The 14628-nt window shown below is 37.6% G+C and overlaps 1 protein-coding gene across 2 annotated transcripts in view; it reads right to left on the bottom strand.

The window, feature by feature from the left end:
• cep112 (centrosomal protein 112) overlaps positions 1-14628 on the bottom strand; it is a 210447-nt gene that overhangs the window by 157450 nt on the left and 38369 nt on the right. For both annotated transcript variants that reach the window (XM_081363687.1, XM_081363688.1), the window contains exon 9: positions 6609-6695. In XM_081363687.1, coding sequence (XP_081219813.1) covers positions 6609-6695 — 87 coding nt within the window. The remainder of the gene's footprint in view (positions 1-6608; positions 6696-14628) is intronic.

Here is a 14628-nt window from a genome sequence, read left to right as displayed (position 1 = left end):
GTGCTTCCATATGACAAGCTAATGCTGGCTGCAGATTACAGAGGATAATGTTCTTATTCACAAGCATGACCATGAAGGAACTCGCCCTCTCCTGCGTCACTGAATGCTGGAATTTGCTGCTTTGAAGCCGACATTTAGCGGATGGGGGGGCAAGATCCCCATTTTTGGCCCTTTCTTCAGCAAAGGCTTTTTGCTTAAGTATATTATCTGTAACAGTAGCGTAAGCTTAAAGCAGCGGATGACAAACCCGTATGAATCTCACATTATGCTCTGGGAAGGAAGACCACTCCAGGAGACGCACCCATGACCCCACTGACAAGTTGTAGTGTTTTGGTTGTGAACCAAACAAATCATTCACTTCTGTGCACTGACATATTTTTTTCCGCTCGCTGAAGTCTCTCCCTTTGGCTTTGGTTGCTTCTCCCTGAGTATAGCATGAGCAAATAGCATGTCATTAGCATACATTAGCATATGAATAGCATATCAACTGTTGGACCTGCTGAATGTATACGCCCTTCGCTGAACAAGTCTATGGTTTTAGAGTTTGAATGACTTGAAGCAGTCCTGAATGGACTGGCACTTGTTCCCGGACAAACTAAACAAACTGGGACATGGCATTTGTGAATGTGCTGAATGAACAAGGTATTTCATTTGTGAACAGGGATCTGCTGACCAACAGTGACTGAATGAAAGGGGGCATTTGATCATTCAGTTCCGTATGTGAATCCATTCTTGTCAACAATGAGAGAAATGAGGGAAGAAGGAATAGTCCATTTTATGGCTGTGTAAAAATGACTTATAAATAAGAATTGTACTAATACATTTAAAGGATTAGTTCACTTCAGAATTAAAAATTCCTGATAATTTAATCTACCCCACGTCATCCAAGATGTTCATGTCTTTCATTCTTCAGTCAGAAAGAAATCAAGCTTTTTGAGGAAAACGTTCCAGGATTTTTTTTCCATATATTGACTTCAATGGGGTCCAACGGGTTGAAGGTCCAAATGTGAGACTTTGAAGCTGCACTGAAACTCACATTTGGACCTTCAACCCGTTGGACCCCATTGAAGTCACTATATGGAGAAAAATCCTGGAATGTTTTCCTCAAAAACCTTAATTTATTTCTGACTGAAGAAAGAAAGACATGATCATCTTGGATGACGTGAGGGAGAGTAAATTATCAGGACATTTTAATTCTGAATTGAACTACTCCTTTAATTAGACCAGTGCATTTCTTATATGTCTCTCTAATAAAACGCACCTGATTTAGGTCGTCAGTTCAGAGAATCCAAGACCTTGAAGGGCTGTTTTTGTCATTAATGATTGTGAATGAATCTATTGAGTAAATGATTCAACGTCTCACTCATAATTCACAAAAAAACACTAATGTAACTGGTGTAATGATGTAAACTACAAAGGGGGTCAACTAAACGAACCAGTGGAAGATTCTGAATGATTCTTTTTGGTTCAAAAGAGTCACTTTGGATGAATCAAAATCTCCACCACTTCTCACAAGCATGTTTAACAGCAAAAGAGACCAAATGAATATGCAAAACAGACATGCAAAAGTCGCTTATTGAAGTTCTCTGTTCTCTGGAGTAAAAAAAAAGAGAAGAAAAAAATGGATAAAAGGAAATGGAGTGATCTTTTCACTGAAAACAGTGTTACGTATTCTTTTTGATGCGTCTCAGGAGCACGTTGAGTGTTAACATTCCAGGCTCTCTGAAGCATGAATGAGCGCTGCCAGTTTCTGAGAGGACTCGAGCCTCAGCTCTGAGGAACTCACTCATGACCTTGTCCCTCATCTCTCAAAGACCTCTACGGTGGGCTCCCAGACTCCAACGGACCGGTTCTGCGAGTCCTCAACAATCCGCCCATTGTGCGACACAGTGTGGGCTTTTGATGAACCCAAGGAATTCAGAAATCCTTTGTGGCGGGGCGGGACGGAGCCAAGTGTAACCCGTATTTAGCGAGCTCCAAATAAACAGCAGATCTGCTGGGCTTGTTCCCAGTCTTGAGCTGTGGGTGATAAGATGCCTGGGCTCAAGGTGGGGCATTTCAGAAATGTGTTTTATCTGATGCGGTTTGGCCGTTTGTTGGGACCGCTGTAACTCCTTTGATGGCCTGACCTTCTGCAAGCCGCCTGTGTCCGAGTGGGAGTTCAAAGACTGTCGGCCATTGTCTCAGTGAGGGTGGACAACAGCGTCACAACCAGGGGTCTGTAAATCTCAAAGGACCCTATGGAGATCAACGGCTCCGAGGACATGACAGGCCACACGAAAGCGAGCCCACCAACGGACAGCTCTGCACAACACTGCATGTGTGTGTGTGTGTGTATGTGGTGTTTATAGGGTCTTCAAAGAAAGATGCACCTGAGCAAATATTGACATTCTCAGAACAGAGTCTTTCAGAACCAAACAACGGCGCTCATTAAGAGCAAAGCGGACACAACGACAGACCAAGAGTTCATGTAACGTTGAACACAAAGAATTGATGAATTAATGAGTTCAAGATCCAGAGGAAGCCATTGAGGCTACTTCGCTCCCAGTCCACACTGGAGAAACTAAACAAGAGTAGTCCTCATCAACAAGAGCGCATATTTACAGAAGCACTCTCTGAGGTTGGGGGTGATGGTCTCTCATGAGGCCTAATAGACCTTATTCACAGCAGCGCCATCTTTGATTTTTAATGGGAATGAAAGCGAGGCTGTGAGGGATTTACATACATCTCTTCAGTGCGTTGAAATGTTATTTAACCCTCTATGGCAGGGCTATTCAATTGGCGGCCCGCGGGCCACATGCGGCCCGCCAATCATCTCCATGCGGCCCGACGGCACCAACCTCCCTCCTCCTCTTTTCGCTCCGATTGACCTGAGAAACGTTTTACGTGGGAATATTTCAGCAGTTATTATATGTGTACCGAATTTATGTCGACTGAACCAGCGATAGGCTACCAATCATTCGTGAATGAATCATTCTTTTGGTTCGATTCTTTCTAAACGCGCTTGCATAACGGTCTAAAACTATTCGGATTCATTCGGACTGCTCCGTCACTGAATGATCTGAAGCGGTTTCTCGTTCAGTACAGTTACAACAAATAGCGATAGCGCGGAGTTGCGTTTACTCCCGTCCCGGACACACTAATATTAAACAGCGTTGCGACAACCAGTGGAAGCGTTTCAGTTCGACAGAAACATTTCTGTTACAAACCACTCGATGATTTAATTAGTATTAAATCGGATGAAACAGCCTCAACATTCCCAACAAGACTGATGAGGAAAGCAGGAGAAACATTGTGGCATGAACGAAATTATAAGACTTTAAATCCCCTAATCACCCTTACAAACATTTACCACATTTAACGTAGTAATTTACCATGGTTGGGCAGAAATGTGCAATATTTATATTGAATACTATGTAGTAATAAATAAATATAGTAAATATATTCTATAATATTATATAGTATAATAGTAAATATAGTGATTTATATTGCATTAGATTTATTACGTGGGTAGAGGAATATATATTTAATGCTTGTTATGAAATTATGTCAGTTTCTTTGTAAAGGTGCGTATAGTTTTTAACTTGTGTTTAGGCATTTTTTATACAGTGGGAGCCTGTGGTTAACAAGTCTTACTGTCAGAATATTTTCATTTAAGCATAACAATTATAAATAAAATAATTATTATTTCTCACCAACAGCTATAAGTTTGTATAAATAATTTATTTTTTCCAAGGAAAATAGTTGTACACAGCTGTAAATTATCAAGTTTTTATTTATTATGGTTTTATATATTTGCATACTGTTGGGTACCACATTTCCAAGTAAATACCACACTTCTTTAGGGTTACTTTAGCTTATTTATTGAAACTGTTATGTTTCAATAAATAAGATAAACCCCCAAACCAACCCACCGGCCCACCTCAACTTTTCGATTTGATAATGCGGCCCTCGAATGAAACTAATTGAATAGCCCTGCTCTATGGTATGGCTATCCCATATGTTAAAAATTCATTTCTATTAATTTCCTTGTTATTCAGAAAAAAATACAATATCTTTCACGATGGGAATTCAAAGGGCAGGCCTTAAGGTAGCCAATGGTGTGCTGTTTTTAAGTCACATGACATTTGAATGTCCCTCCAAATCTCTCTTTCCCACGATCACCATCACATTTGTTGAAGAGCTCCAGAAAATGCTTTTTTATAACCTCGTTTCTAAACATCTCTTCTCAAGGGGGATTTTTTGCAGCATCTTTGATAAGTAAATTAGATATTTGTATTCATAAATCAACTTTGTGTAACATAGTTTTACTGTAAACTGAGAAAATATCAATGTTTCCATATGGCAACGCTGTACCACAGTGGAGTGTTTATTGTAGTATAGTTGTATTTATGTGTAAATAAACTGATTTCTTCATTTCAGAAAATGAATAACACGACAGAAATGTTACGGAAAGAGCAAAAGTGCAGAGTTAGCTCTTCAATGTGATGAGAATGAGGATGAGGTAGCCAAATGATTGGGAATGATAGGGATTAAATGGTAGGGATCTACTTATTTTTGGTTTGCATGAGTTTCAAGTATAAATCTATCAATTTCTAAAACAAAATGTGCAATTAAATAGAAAAGAAAATCATAATTTTATAGAAAAACTACTTTTTTGACCATTTTCCATTGTGGTGCAGCATTGCAATATGGAAAAGTTTTCCTAATTACCCCCCCCCCCCCCCCCCCAAAAATATATTTTTTCAAAAATCTTTTTTAATTTGTATGATTGAAGTTATTTCACGTAATAAAAACTTATTCCAAAAAATATTTCATGGTTAGAACATTAAACTGATTTTGATTGTTCTGCTGACGAAACACTGCAAAATATCTTTCAATACAGTAGATGTCAATACGAGCAATATGAGTTTTATACAGCTTTTTTACAGCGGATGCCATTGAAAACATGGTAAGTCTATCCCTCACAGCCTCACTTTCATGGCGCCACTCTGAATAAGGTCAATACAACAGTGTTCAGTGAAGAAAGGTTGGGAATAGCAGGTCGAAAGAGCTGTTTTTTCCTTTAAACACAGATGCAACTTGATTCAAACCAAACACGCCTCCCAAATGTTATTATTTTCTCCCTCTGAAAAGTCAGCAAGCCCATCATCAGTGGATTATTTATCCTGCCAAACAAGAGTAGTCCTCATCAACAAGAGCTCTTATATACAGACGTACTCTAGGAGGTTGGGGGTTATGGTCTCTCTTAAGGCCTAATACAACAGTGTTCAGGAAAGAAATGTTGGCGAAAGCAGCGTTTCAGAGCTGGTCTTCCCTTCAAACACGGATGCAACTTGGTTCAAACCAAAAATGCCTCCCAAAAGTTATTATTTTCTCTCTGTGAAAATCCAGCTCGGCCATCAGTGGATTATTTATCCTGCTTTTTGTCCATCAGAAGTGCACTCTGTTGCTAAGCTCATCATCCAGTGAGACGGTGGCCTGTGAAAGATGAAAGCTCGCAGCCAAGAGCGAGGGAAAGAGGAGGTTAAAGGGAAGTTCCTGGAACATTTAGGGACACGCACAATTTTCCCATCGTCTCCTTAAAGAGCTCTCTCGGACACCTGCAGTCGTAACAGAGTGTCGAGGACGAGGGCCAGGGCCCGATGGGCTTTTAGGGATGACATGAAAGACAACGGTCTGCCAAGAATCATGCTACGGCTTATAAATGCTGGTGACATCTGTAAACCTAGTTCATTTAATAGGCTTTGCTGAAGCAGGATTTCGAGGTGTGATGCCACTGGGAATGAATGAAACACGCAGTAAAGGTGGAAGTCTCAATGCCAGTTTTTAAGTTTCAGAAATATATTATAATACCTGTTTGATTGTTGGTGCAACTCTGGCTTGATATTGGTTTTGAAAAACAGTATCACCACAACAATGAAACTTAAATGGGATGTTTGCAGAGTCTAACCTGCAGGATGTGAGCAGTCAATCTGTGTATCATCAACATACTTGTCATTTACTCTTTTTCTGGCCCCATTAACAGCAGATTTATTTATTGTTTATGAAGAAATCTTGTGCATTAAGCAAACTGAGATGGACTTTGAGTTTTAAACATGGATTGTGGTTCTAATGAATACACGTTGTTAATTCAGAGGTCGCATTAGACTTCCCCAATCTCCATTATTTTGACACAGGCTCGTAAAAATCCCGTCATTTTAATGTTCATATTTTAATGATAGTAGGGCTCTATGATAATAGGCTCTGTTTTTGTCAAAATTAAAATTTTTATAGAAGAATTTACAGGACAATATAGGCTAGATTATGCGTGTATTTATTTAAGAGAAAGTTGAATGTTTGTCCAATAAATCGCAATAACTTTGTGCTTTATTACTTTTGATATGAAACACAGTCTCAGCTTTCAAAATCTGTCCATTTTTTGGGACTTTTTTATGATTATATAGACTCACAGAGATGGATTATTTGTGTTCATCTGAAGAAAGAATGTCATGTACATCTGGCATGGCATGACAGTGAGTAATTGATTTACTTTCATTTTTGGGCAGAGTATTTTCAGAAATCTTTGACAGGTAATCGATTAACAAAGCAGTTTCTGTGTCGTTCACCTTCTGAATCTCGGCATCATGTTTCTGCTGGATCCTCAGTGTATCCTCCTGATGTTTGGCCTCCAAGACTTTAGTCCTCAGCTCAACCTACAAATGAGAAACAGATCAAATGACACAATTTAGTGTGACAAATGTAAACCATTTTTCACTCTTTCTGACCATTAAAGTCCCTGTGTAGTCAATAATTGTATCCCTTAAAAGTCATCTTTGATCACCAAAATGACATATTGATGTCTTCATGCCTAAAATATCTCGAATGTAACTCGACACCCTTGCCTCATTTAGTATTCGTGGTTCTATGAATATGCAAATGAGCTCCACCTCCACTCACTCACTCAGCTCAGAGATCCACTGGTTGACGATCACACGTTGATCTGATTGGTTACAAGGGAGTTTGTGACGTCAGAAACACCAGCGATTTCAAAGCGTGTTTTTGAGACTGTCTTTGGTTCACTGCAGTTTTAAGGAGGAAATACTCAGCAATGCTGTCGACTTATGAATTTACACATGGTTTGTCTTAAAGCAGATTAAAAACACCACATAGACACATATAAACAAAATTAAAAGCTGGATTTTCACCTCAGGGGGACTTTATATTCAACAGTCTTCTACATGTAAATGATTGGCTAGCCTCCTAACAATGAGATTCATCAGGACAGGTCAAGCTCAACACAGAATAGATGCTGATAGGTCATATGTTAACTCAGTGCAGGGATTTCATAACTATAATGATTTCTAAACCATCCATTTTGCTGGTTTTGCTTTAGTCAACGTCCTGAGATGACTGGAGAGGAAAGCATAAATATTAAAGTATGTCTGGTACTAGGTTTATAACTTCTTGACTATTTTTAAAATAAAAGAGTTCCTGTATCATAAATCGATGAACTTTTGCTTAAAAACAAGGAAAAAGGCTCTGAAGATTAAAACAATTGTCACCCCAGATAAAAAAAAAAATAGGAACAAATTCAATTTATTCTTCCATAATTTTGTGACTTCTATGAAAATTTCCACTATTCTGCCTTTGATTTGTGCTCCAAGAAATTGGTACCATCCTATAATATATATATTCAGAGTTCAGATGCAAAAGCCTCTAAGTGCCATCTGAAATTTTCTTCTAGAACGATCATTTGTATAAAGCTTGTATATTTAAGTTCAATAATTTCAATTAAATGGGAATGCAATTTACCTATTTAAGTGAAATTACTTAACTTAAATATACAAGTTTTATACAAATGATCGTTCTAGAAGAAAATTTCAGATGGCACTTAGAGGCTTTTGCATCTGAACTCTTCATATATATATATATATATATATATATATATATATATATATATATATATAAGCAATATATATATATATATATATATATATATATATATATATATATATATATATATGTTATATACTTTATATGTATACCAAAAATCCAGAAAGTTTCAAAACAGTTCTAGAAAGTTTTAGGAAGTGCTACTTACAGTATAAGCAGTGATGTTTGTTATGGTTGTTCCCATTTTTTATGTGTGGTGACGTTTTTGAAACTTAGATGAATTATGGCCCTTTTCATTGTTTTTAAGCAAACGCTCATTGATTTATGATACAGGAAGTCTTTTATCTGAAAAACAGTTAAATGGTTTTAACCATAATGTCTAACACAGCACATCAAATTAATTAAAGAAAAACATGCAAAACTTATTTCAAAAGGAATGTTTTTCATGATATGACCAATGTACAAAAAGCCACAGTATAGAAACGTCTGAATTACAGTGTTGGGTTTCCTCCACACCCACAGAGAAACAACACCTCCAGCCTCTCTGCTTTTAACATCGCTCACTGAAAGTCAGTTAAGACAGTTCAAAGCAAACTCAAAGCCACATGCACTGCGCTGTGAGACATTAGGAAAGAGAAGGACACCGATGATCAACACGGGACAGGAAACAACAGATAGAGGAAGATAAAAACGTTACTACACACATAATGATGACAGTTATGGAGGCTTGTTTACGCCACAGCATAAAACATTTGAAAAGATAATTGCGACTTTTTATCTCACAATAAAAATTGTGAGATATAAACATGTAACTCTGAGAAAAAAAGGCAGAACTGCGAGTTTATTTCTCACACTTCTGACTTTATTACACGCAATTCTGACTTTATAACATGCAATTTCGACTATATCACGCAATTCTGACTTTATTACGCACAATTGCGACTTTATATCACGTAATTCTGACCGATATAACACAATTGTGAGTTTATATCTCACAATTCTGACTTTATATCTCACAATTCTGACTTTATAACTCACAATTGCGACTTTATATCACGTAATTCTGTCCGATATAACACAATTGTGAGTTTATATCTCACAATTGCGAGTTTATATCACACAATTCTGACTTTATATCTCACAATTCTGACTTTATAACATGCAATTTCGACTATATCACACAATTCTGACTTTATATCACACAATTCTGACTTTAACACACATTGCTAGCCCAGAAATCTAGACGCACCCTAGCGGCAGCAAAATGTATTTCGCAGCCAGGGTAGTCTAGACACTCTCAATAAACCTTCTAGCTACAAAAACCTAAATTGGGTCAGGCCAATCACGTCGTGTATAGAGTAGGCGGGGCGGGCTTAACATATGACGACAGAGTTGCTACGGTTACCTGGCTGCCACTTGAAAACAAAGAATGACGGCTGCTGATGGAGAACAACGGTCTTTCGAATCGGCTTTGGCCGCGACTCTGGAGGACTTGGAGTTAAGTTTTTCTTTGAGAAAAGAGCAAAGAACGGCACTTAAGTCATTCTTAAAAAAAGGAAGATGTGTTCGTCGGTTTGCCGGCCAGATATATGGCAAAAGTTGAATCTATCAACTAGCTCCGCTGTAGGGAAAACGCTCTGGTTGGTTGAAGCGCTGTCCTATTGCGTGCAGAGGGAATTTGAAAGACAGCCGTTAATCCCGCCCCTCGGATTGAGCCGTGACTATGGTGAGTTTCCAGACCTAACATCTTGATGTAGGTCTGGCTTGCCAGGCTACACAATTGCAACTTTATATCTCACAATTCTGACTTTATATCACACAATTCTGACTTTATAACACAATTGCAACTTTATATCTCACAATTCTGACTTTATATCTCACAATTCTGACTTTATAACACAATTGTGAGTTTATATCTCACAATTGCGAGTTTATATCACACAATTCTGACTTTATATCACACAATTCTGACTTTATATCTCACAATTCTGACTTTATAACATGCAATTTCGACTATATCACACAATTCTGACTTTATATCACACAATTCTGACTTTATATCACACAATTCTGACTTTATAACACAATTGCAACTTTATATCTCACAATTAACACAAATAACACAATTGCTAGCCCAGAAATCTAGACGCACCCTAGCGGCAGCAAAATGTATTTCGCAGCCAGGGTAGTCTAGACACTCTCAATAAACCTTCTAGCTACAAAAACCTAAATTGGGTCAGGCCAATCACGTCGTGTATAGAGTAGGCGGGGCGGGCTTAACATATGACGACAGAGTTGCTACGGTTACCTGGCTGCCACTTGAAAACAAAGAATGACGGCTGCTGATGGAGAACAACGGTCTTTCGAATCGGCTTTGGCCGCGACTCTGGAGGACTTGGAGTTAAGTTTTTCTTTGAGAAAAGAGCAAAGAACGGCACTTAAGTCATTCTTAAAAAAAGGAAGATGTGTTCGTCGGTTTGCCGGCCAGATATATGGCAAAAGTTGAATCTATCAACTAGCTCCGCTGTAGGGAAAACGCTCTGGTTGGTTGAAGCGCTGTCCTATTGCGTGCAGAGGGAATTTGAAAGACAGCCGTTAATCCCGCCCCTCGGATTGAGCCGTGACTATGGTGAGTTTCCAGACCTAACATCTTGATGTAGGTCTGGCTTGCCAGACTACACAATTGCAACTTTATATCTCACAATTCTGACTTTATATCACACAATTCTGACTTTATAACACAATTGCAACTTTATATCTCACAATTCTGACTTTATATCTCACAATTCTGACTTTATAACACAATTGTGAGTTTATATCTCACAATTGCGAGTTTATATCACACAATTTTGACTTTATATCTCACAATTCTGACTTTATATCTCACAATTCTGACTTTATAACATGCAATTTCGACTATATCACACAATTCTGACTTTATTACGCACAATTGCGACTATATCACATAATTCTCACTTAATAACACACAACTGCGAGTTTATATCACGCAATTCTGACTTTATAACACAATTGCGAGTTTATATCTCACAATTGCGAGTTTATATCACAAAATTCTGACTTTATATCTCACAATTCTGACTTTATAACTCACAATTGCGACTTTATATCATGTAATTCTGACTTTATAACACAACTGCAACTTTATATCTCACAATTCTGACTTTATAACTCACAATTGCGACTTTATATCACGTAATTCTGACTTTATAACACAACTGCAACTTTATATCACATAATTCTGACTTTATAACACAATTGCGACTTTATATCTCACAATTCTGACTTTATAACACAATTGTGAGTTTATATCTCACAATTGCGAGTTTATATCTCACAATTCTGACTTTATAACTCACAATTGTGACTTTATATCACATATTTCTGACTTTATATCACATAATTCTGTATGTAAATTCGCAATTGTGAGATAAAATGTCGCAGTTACCTTTTTTATTTTTATTCTGTGGTGGAAACAAGCTTCCATTCACAGATGATTTGTACTTCAAAGACAGTTTAACAGTAGATGCACCCAATGACTTTGCTCAGAGCAACACTGCATTCAGTATGGCATGGGAATCACAAGGAGATGAATTTATGATTGAGGACCAATTTAAAATACATGTTTTCTTTAGTTTTTTTCCAACTGGTTTTTGATTATCACCTGTACTTAAGCAAGCAAAGGCTAATTAACTTTCCTCACCCAGAGCAACCTCAGGCTTTTAATGTGCCACAAGATTTCTGAGATCGAAAGTTCAACATTTTTGTTAACCGGCCAGTCAGAACACGCTCTTCAACGCAAGCACACACACACAGAAGAGAGGCGTAAGCTCACACTTCCGCTTATAAGTGCTAAAACGTTCGTCACTATGGCCGCCGGTCATTCCTGAAGCAGTGTCTTTCTTCTCATGTATTTTGGGAAGCATGTTTTGATGTGGCATGAGCAGGATTTCTGTGTGAGCCTCCCAAGCCTCCGGCTGAATGCGGATCAGGGCTTTCAACGTCTGCCACCAGCGTGGGACACGATCTACTGGCTTATCAGATCCACTGCAGGGCACTGTACGGCCAGAGTAAAAGTGTGTGTGTGTGTGTGTGTGTGTGTGTGTGTGTGTGTGTGTGTGTGTGTGTGTGTGTGTGTGTGAGATCCACACGTCTGCTACACAGGCTAGCCACAGGCCGGTTCTAGTACAGGAAAAACCAGCTCAACTGGAGTGGTCACTGATGCTTGATCAATGTCTTGGGAAACTTTCCATTGCGTTTGAGCTTCCTCTGTGAATGCTGGGTCAGTGAGAAAATTACTCACTGCAAAAACATCTTAACATTATACAGTATATAACAGCAATATGGGGTCAAATATGGACAGATCCAGCCATTGTGTTACATTTTTAAATACAATTTTTGAACCAGCGGTTGAGTTTGTCCATATTTGACCCATATTTGGGTTGAAACAACCCAGCATTTTTTAGAGTGTAACCTAGCTGACGGAAACCCTTCCAGTTGGTGGCAATAATCGTGCAACATTGTCAACAAAAAGCACTCAGAGTCTGGTGTTATTGACGAACAATATGTAGATGTAGTGAGTAGAAGTGGATTGTTCCTGAATGGCAGTTTGCTATTGTGTATGTGCATGTATACTACATTGTTTTGAGTCAGTTTCAGTGGTTTTGTGTGTATGCAGATATTTCTTGAGTCGACGTCGTGTTTATGGAATTGTTTTTTTCATTGGATAGGGAAAGCTCTGGCTTCGTGTGGATGTGGCCTCAGTTCCCGGAGGGCCACAGCCCTACAGAGTTTAGTTCCAACCCTGCTTCAACACACACACACCTGCAGTTTTCAAATAAGCCTGAAGGACTTGATTAGCGGATCAGGTGTGTTTAATTAGGGTTGAAGCTAAACTCTGCAGGGCTGTGGCCATCCAGGAACTGAGTTTGACACCCCTGATGCAGTGCATTACACTGTCTGGAGGCTAAACTGAGTTTGGGTTAAACACAGATAGCAATGTGTGCTGTTCGTGTATCAACACCTGGGCGATGGCGCCATATATGACTGGTCATATTAGAGGATATGGCACTCGCTCTGAACACAGTTTAGGGGAAACCAGAATGTGTATCCTTCGACAGAAACATACATTAGCCTAACTCTGTCTCTTTTACTTATGTTTTACGTGCCCACGACCGATCTAAATGATCCAAATAGAAATGTATTGCCCATTTTCAATGAGAAAGTACCCAAGCAGCAATCGCTCGGCAAGATTGCTCAAAAAGTTGCCCTGTGTATCATCACCTTAAGTGAACTGCGAACTTAAAGATGGCGCGACCACCACAGCTTTGCCCAACATCAACTGGCAAACGTAATGAAAGCGGAATAAAAACTGCGCTACTCATTTTTGTGTGCTTCACGCTCAGTTTGGACCATTGTCAGTGCAGCGCGAGCCGATCTTTATCAAATGCTACTACACAGCGCTAAGAGATCCAGTAGAGAAAGCATTTGAGCATTTGCATTCACCACAGAAGTAAAAACATCTCTGCGAGGTCAAATGTATTTGTTATTAACAGATCAAACAGCGCTGACGTGGAAACCAGGAGAAACATTGTGCCATGAATGAACCAGTTACAGGCTTTAAGTCCACAGATCTGCAACATTCAACATGGATTTACTGTAGTAACACTCACTGTAACCATGGAAGTGTGGCAGGAATAGTAAAATGCTTTCAAGTAAGTCACACATCTTTTCCCAGCTCTTCAAAACTCAAATATTATCATATTTAAATGTAATTTTTAATGTGATAACCAACACATTATTTGTTCATCCTTCAAAGATTACCCCACTTTATAAAACTAAAAGTTTCAAAATGTAGGAAAATGTTTCTTTTAATAAATAAATATATATATATATATATATATATATATATATATATATATATATATATATATATATATATATATATATATATATATATATATATATATATATATTATTATTATTATTATTATTATTATTATTATATATATATATATATATATATATATATATATATATTATTATTATTATTATTTTTTTTTTTTTAAATCAAGGAAATTTCTCTGGCATTTATTTCTTTTTGCTGTATCGAAAACGTACCAAACCGTGACACCACTGTGTCGTATCGAACCGAACCGTGAATTTTGTGAACCGTTACACCGCTACTTATTACAGATGTTGATCTGCCTCAAAGTTTGCCTCGATTGTTCTACGTGTACACTTTTACATTGCACACATTTTGTAACATTTTAAGTTCAAGAGTTTCTTTAACACTTTTTTTTATCTTAATACAGGACATAAAGAAGATATTTTTTGTTTACTTTTAAAACTAATATAATGTAACTATAACTAGCAGATATCACCATGAAACTTTCCCATTTGATTACCTACATTAAGATGAGAAAAAAATGTATTACAAGTTTTCTGTAATTTAATGTTTGAATATGTAAATTAGGCAATATCTAATTAAATATGCGCTAATTTGCATATATTTTAAAAAACGAAATCTGAGTACTGGATAAAGCCAGGTTAAAATTATTAGATAGGGAAAAAAATCCCCAAAAAATGTACTTTTGTTATCCTGTAAATCAGAATATACTGTCAATAGCCTTAAAAAAAATTTTTTTCGCTATGTTTTTTGGAATAAAATGTTATATAAATCAGGCTAGGAATAATATATTTACAAATCCCTCTGTAGATGTCTTCATAATATAA

The sequence above is a fragment of the Scardinius erythrophthalmus genome (genome assembly GCF_964197995.2).
Source record: "Scardinius erythrophthalmus genome assembly, chromosome: 1".
Taxonomy (NCBI): domain Eukaryota; kingdom Metazoa; phylum Chordata; class Actinopteri; order Cypriniformes; family Leuciscidae; genus Scardinius; species Scardinius erythrophthalmus.
This window is presented reverse-complemented; position numbering and strand designations above follow the sequence as displayed.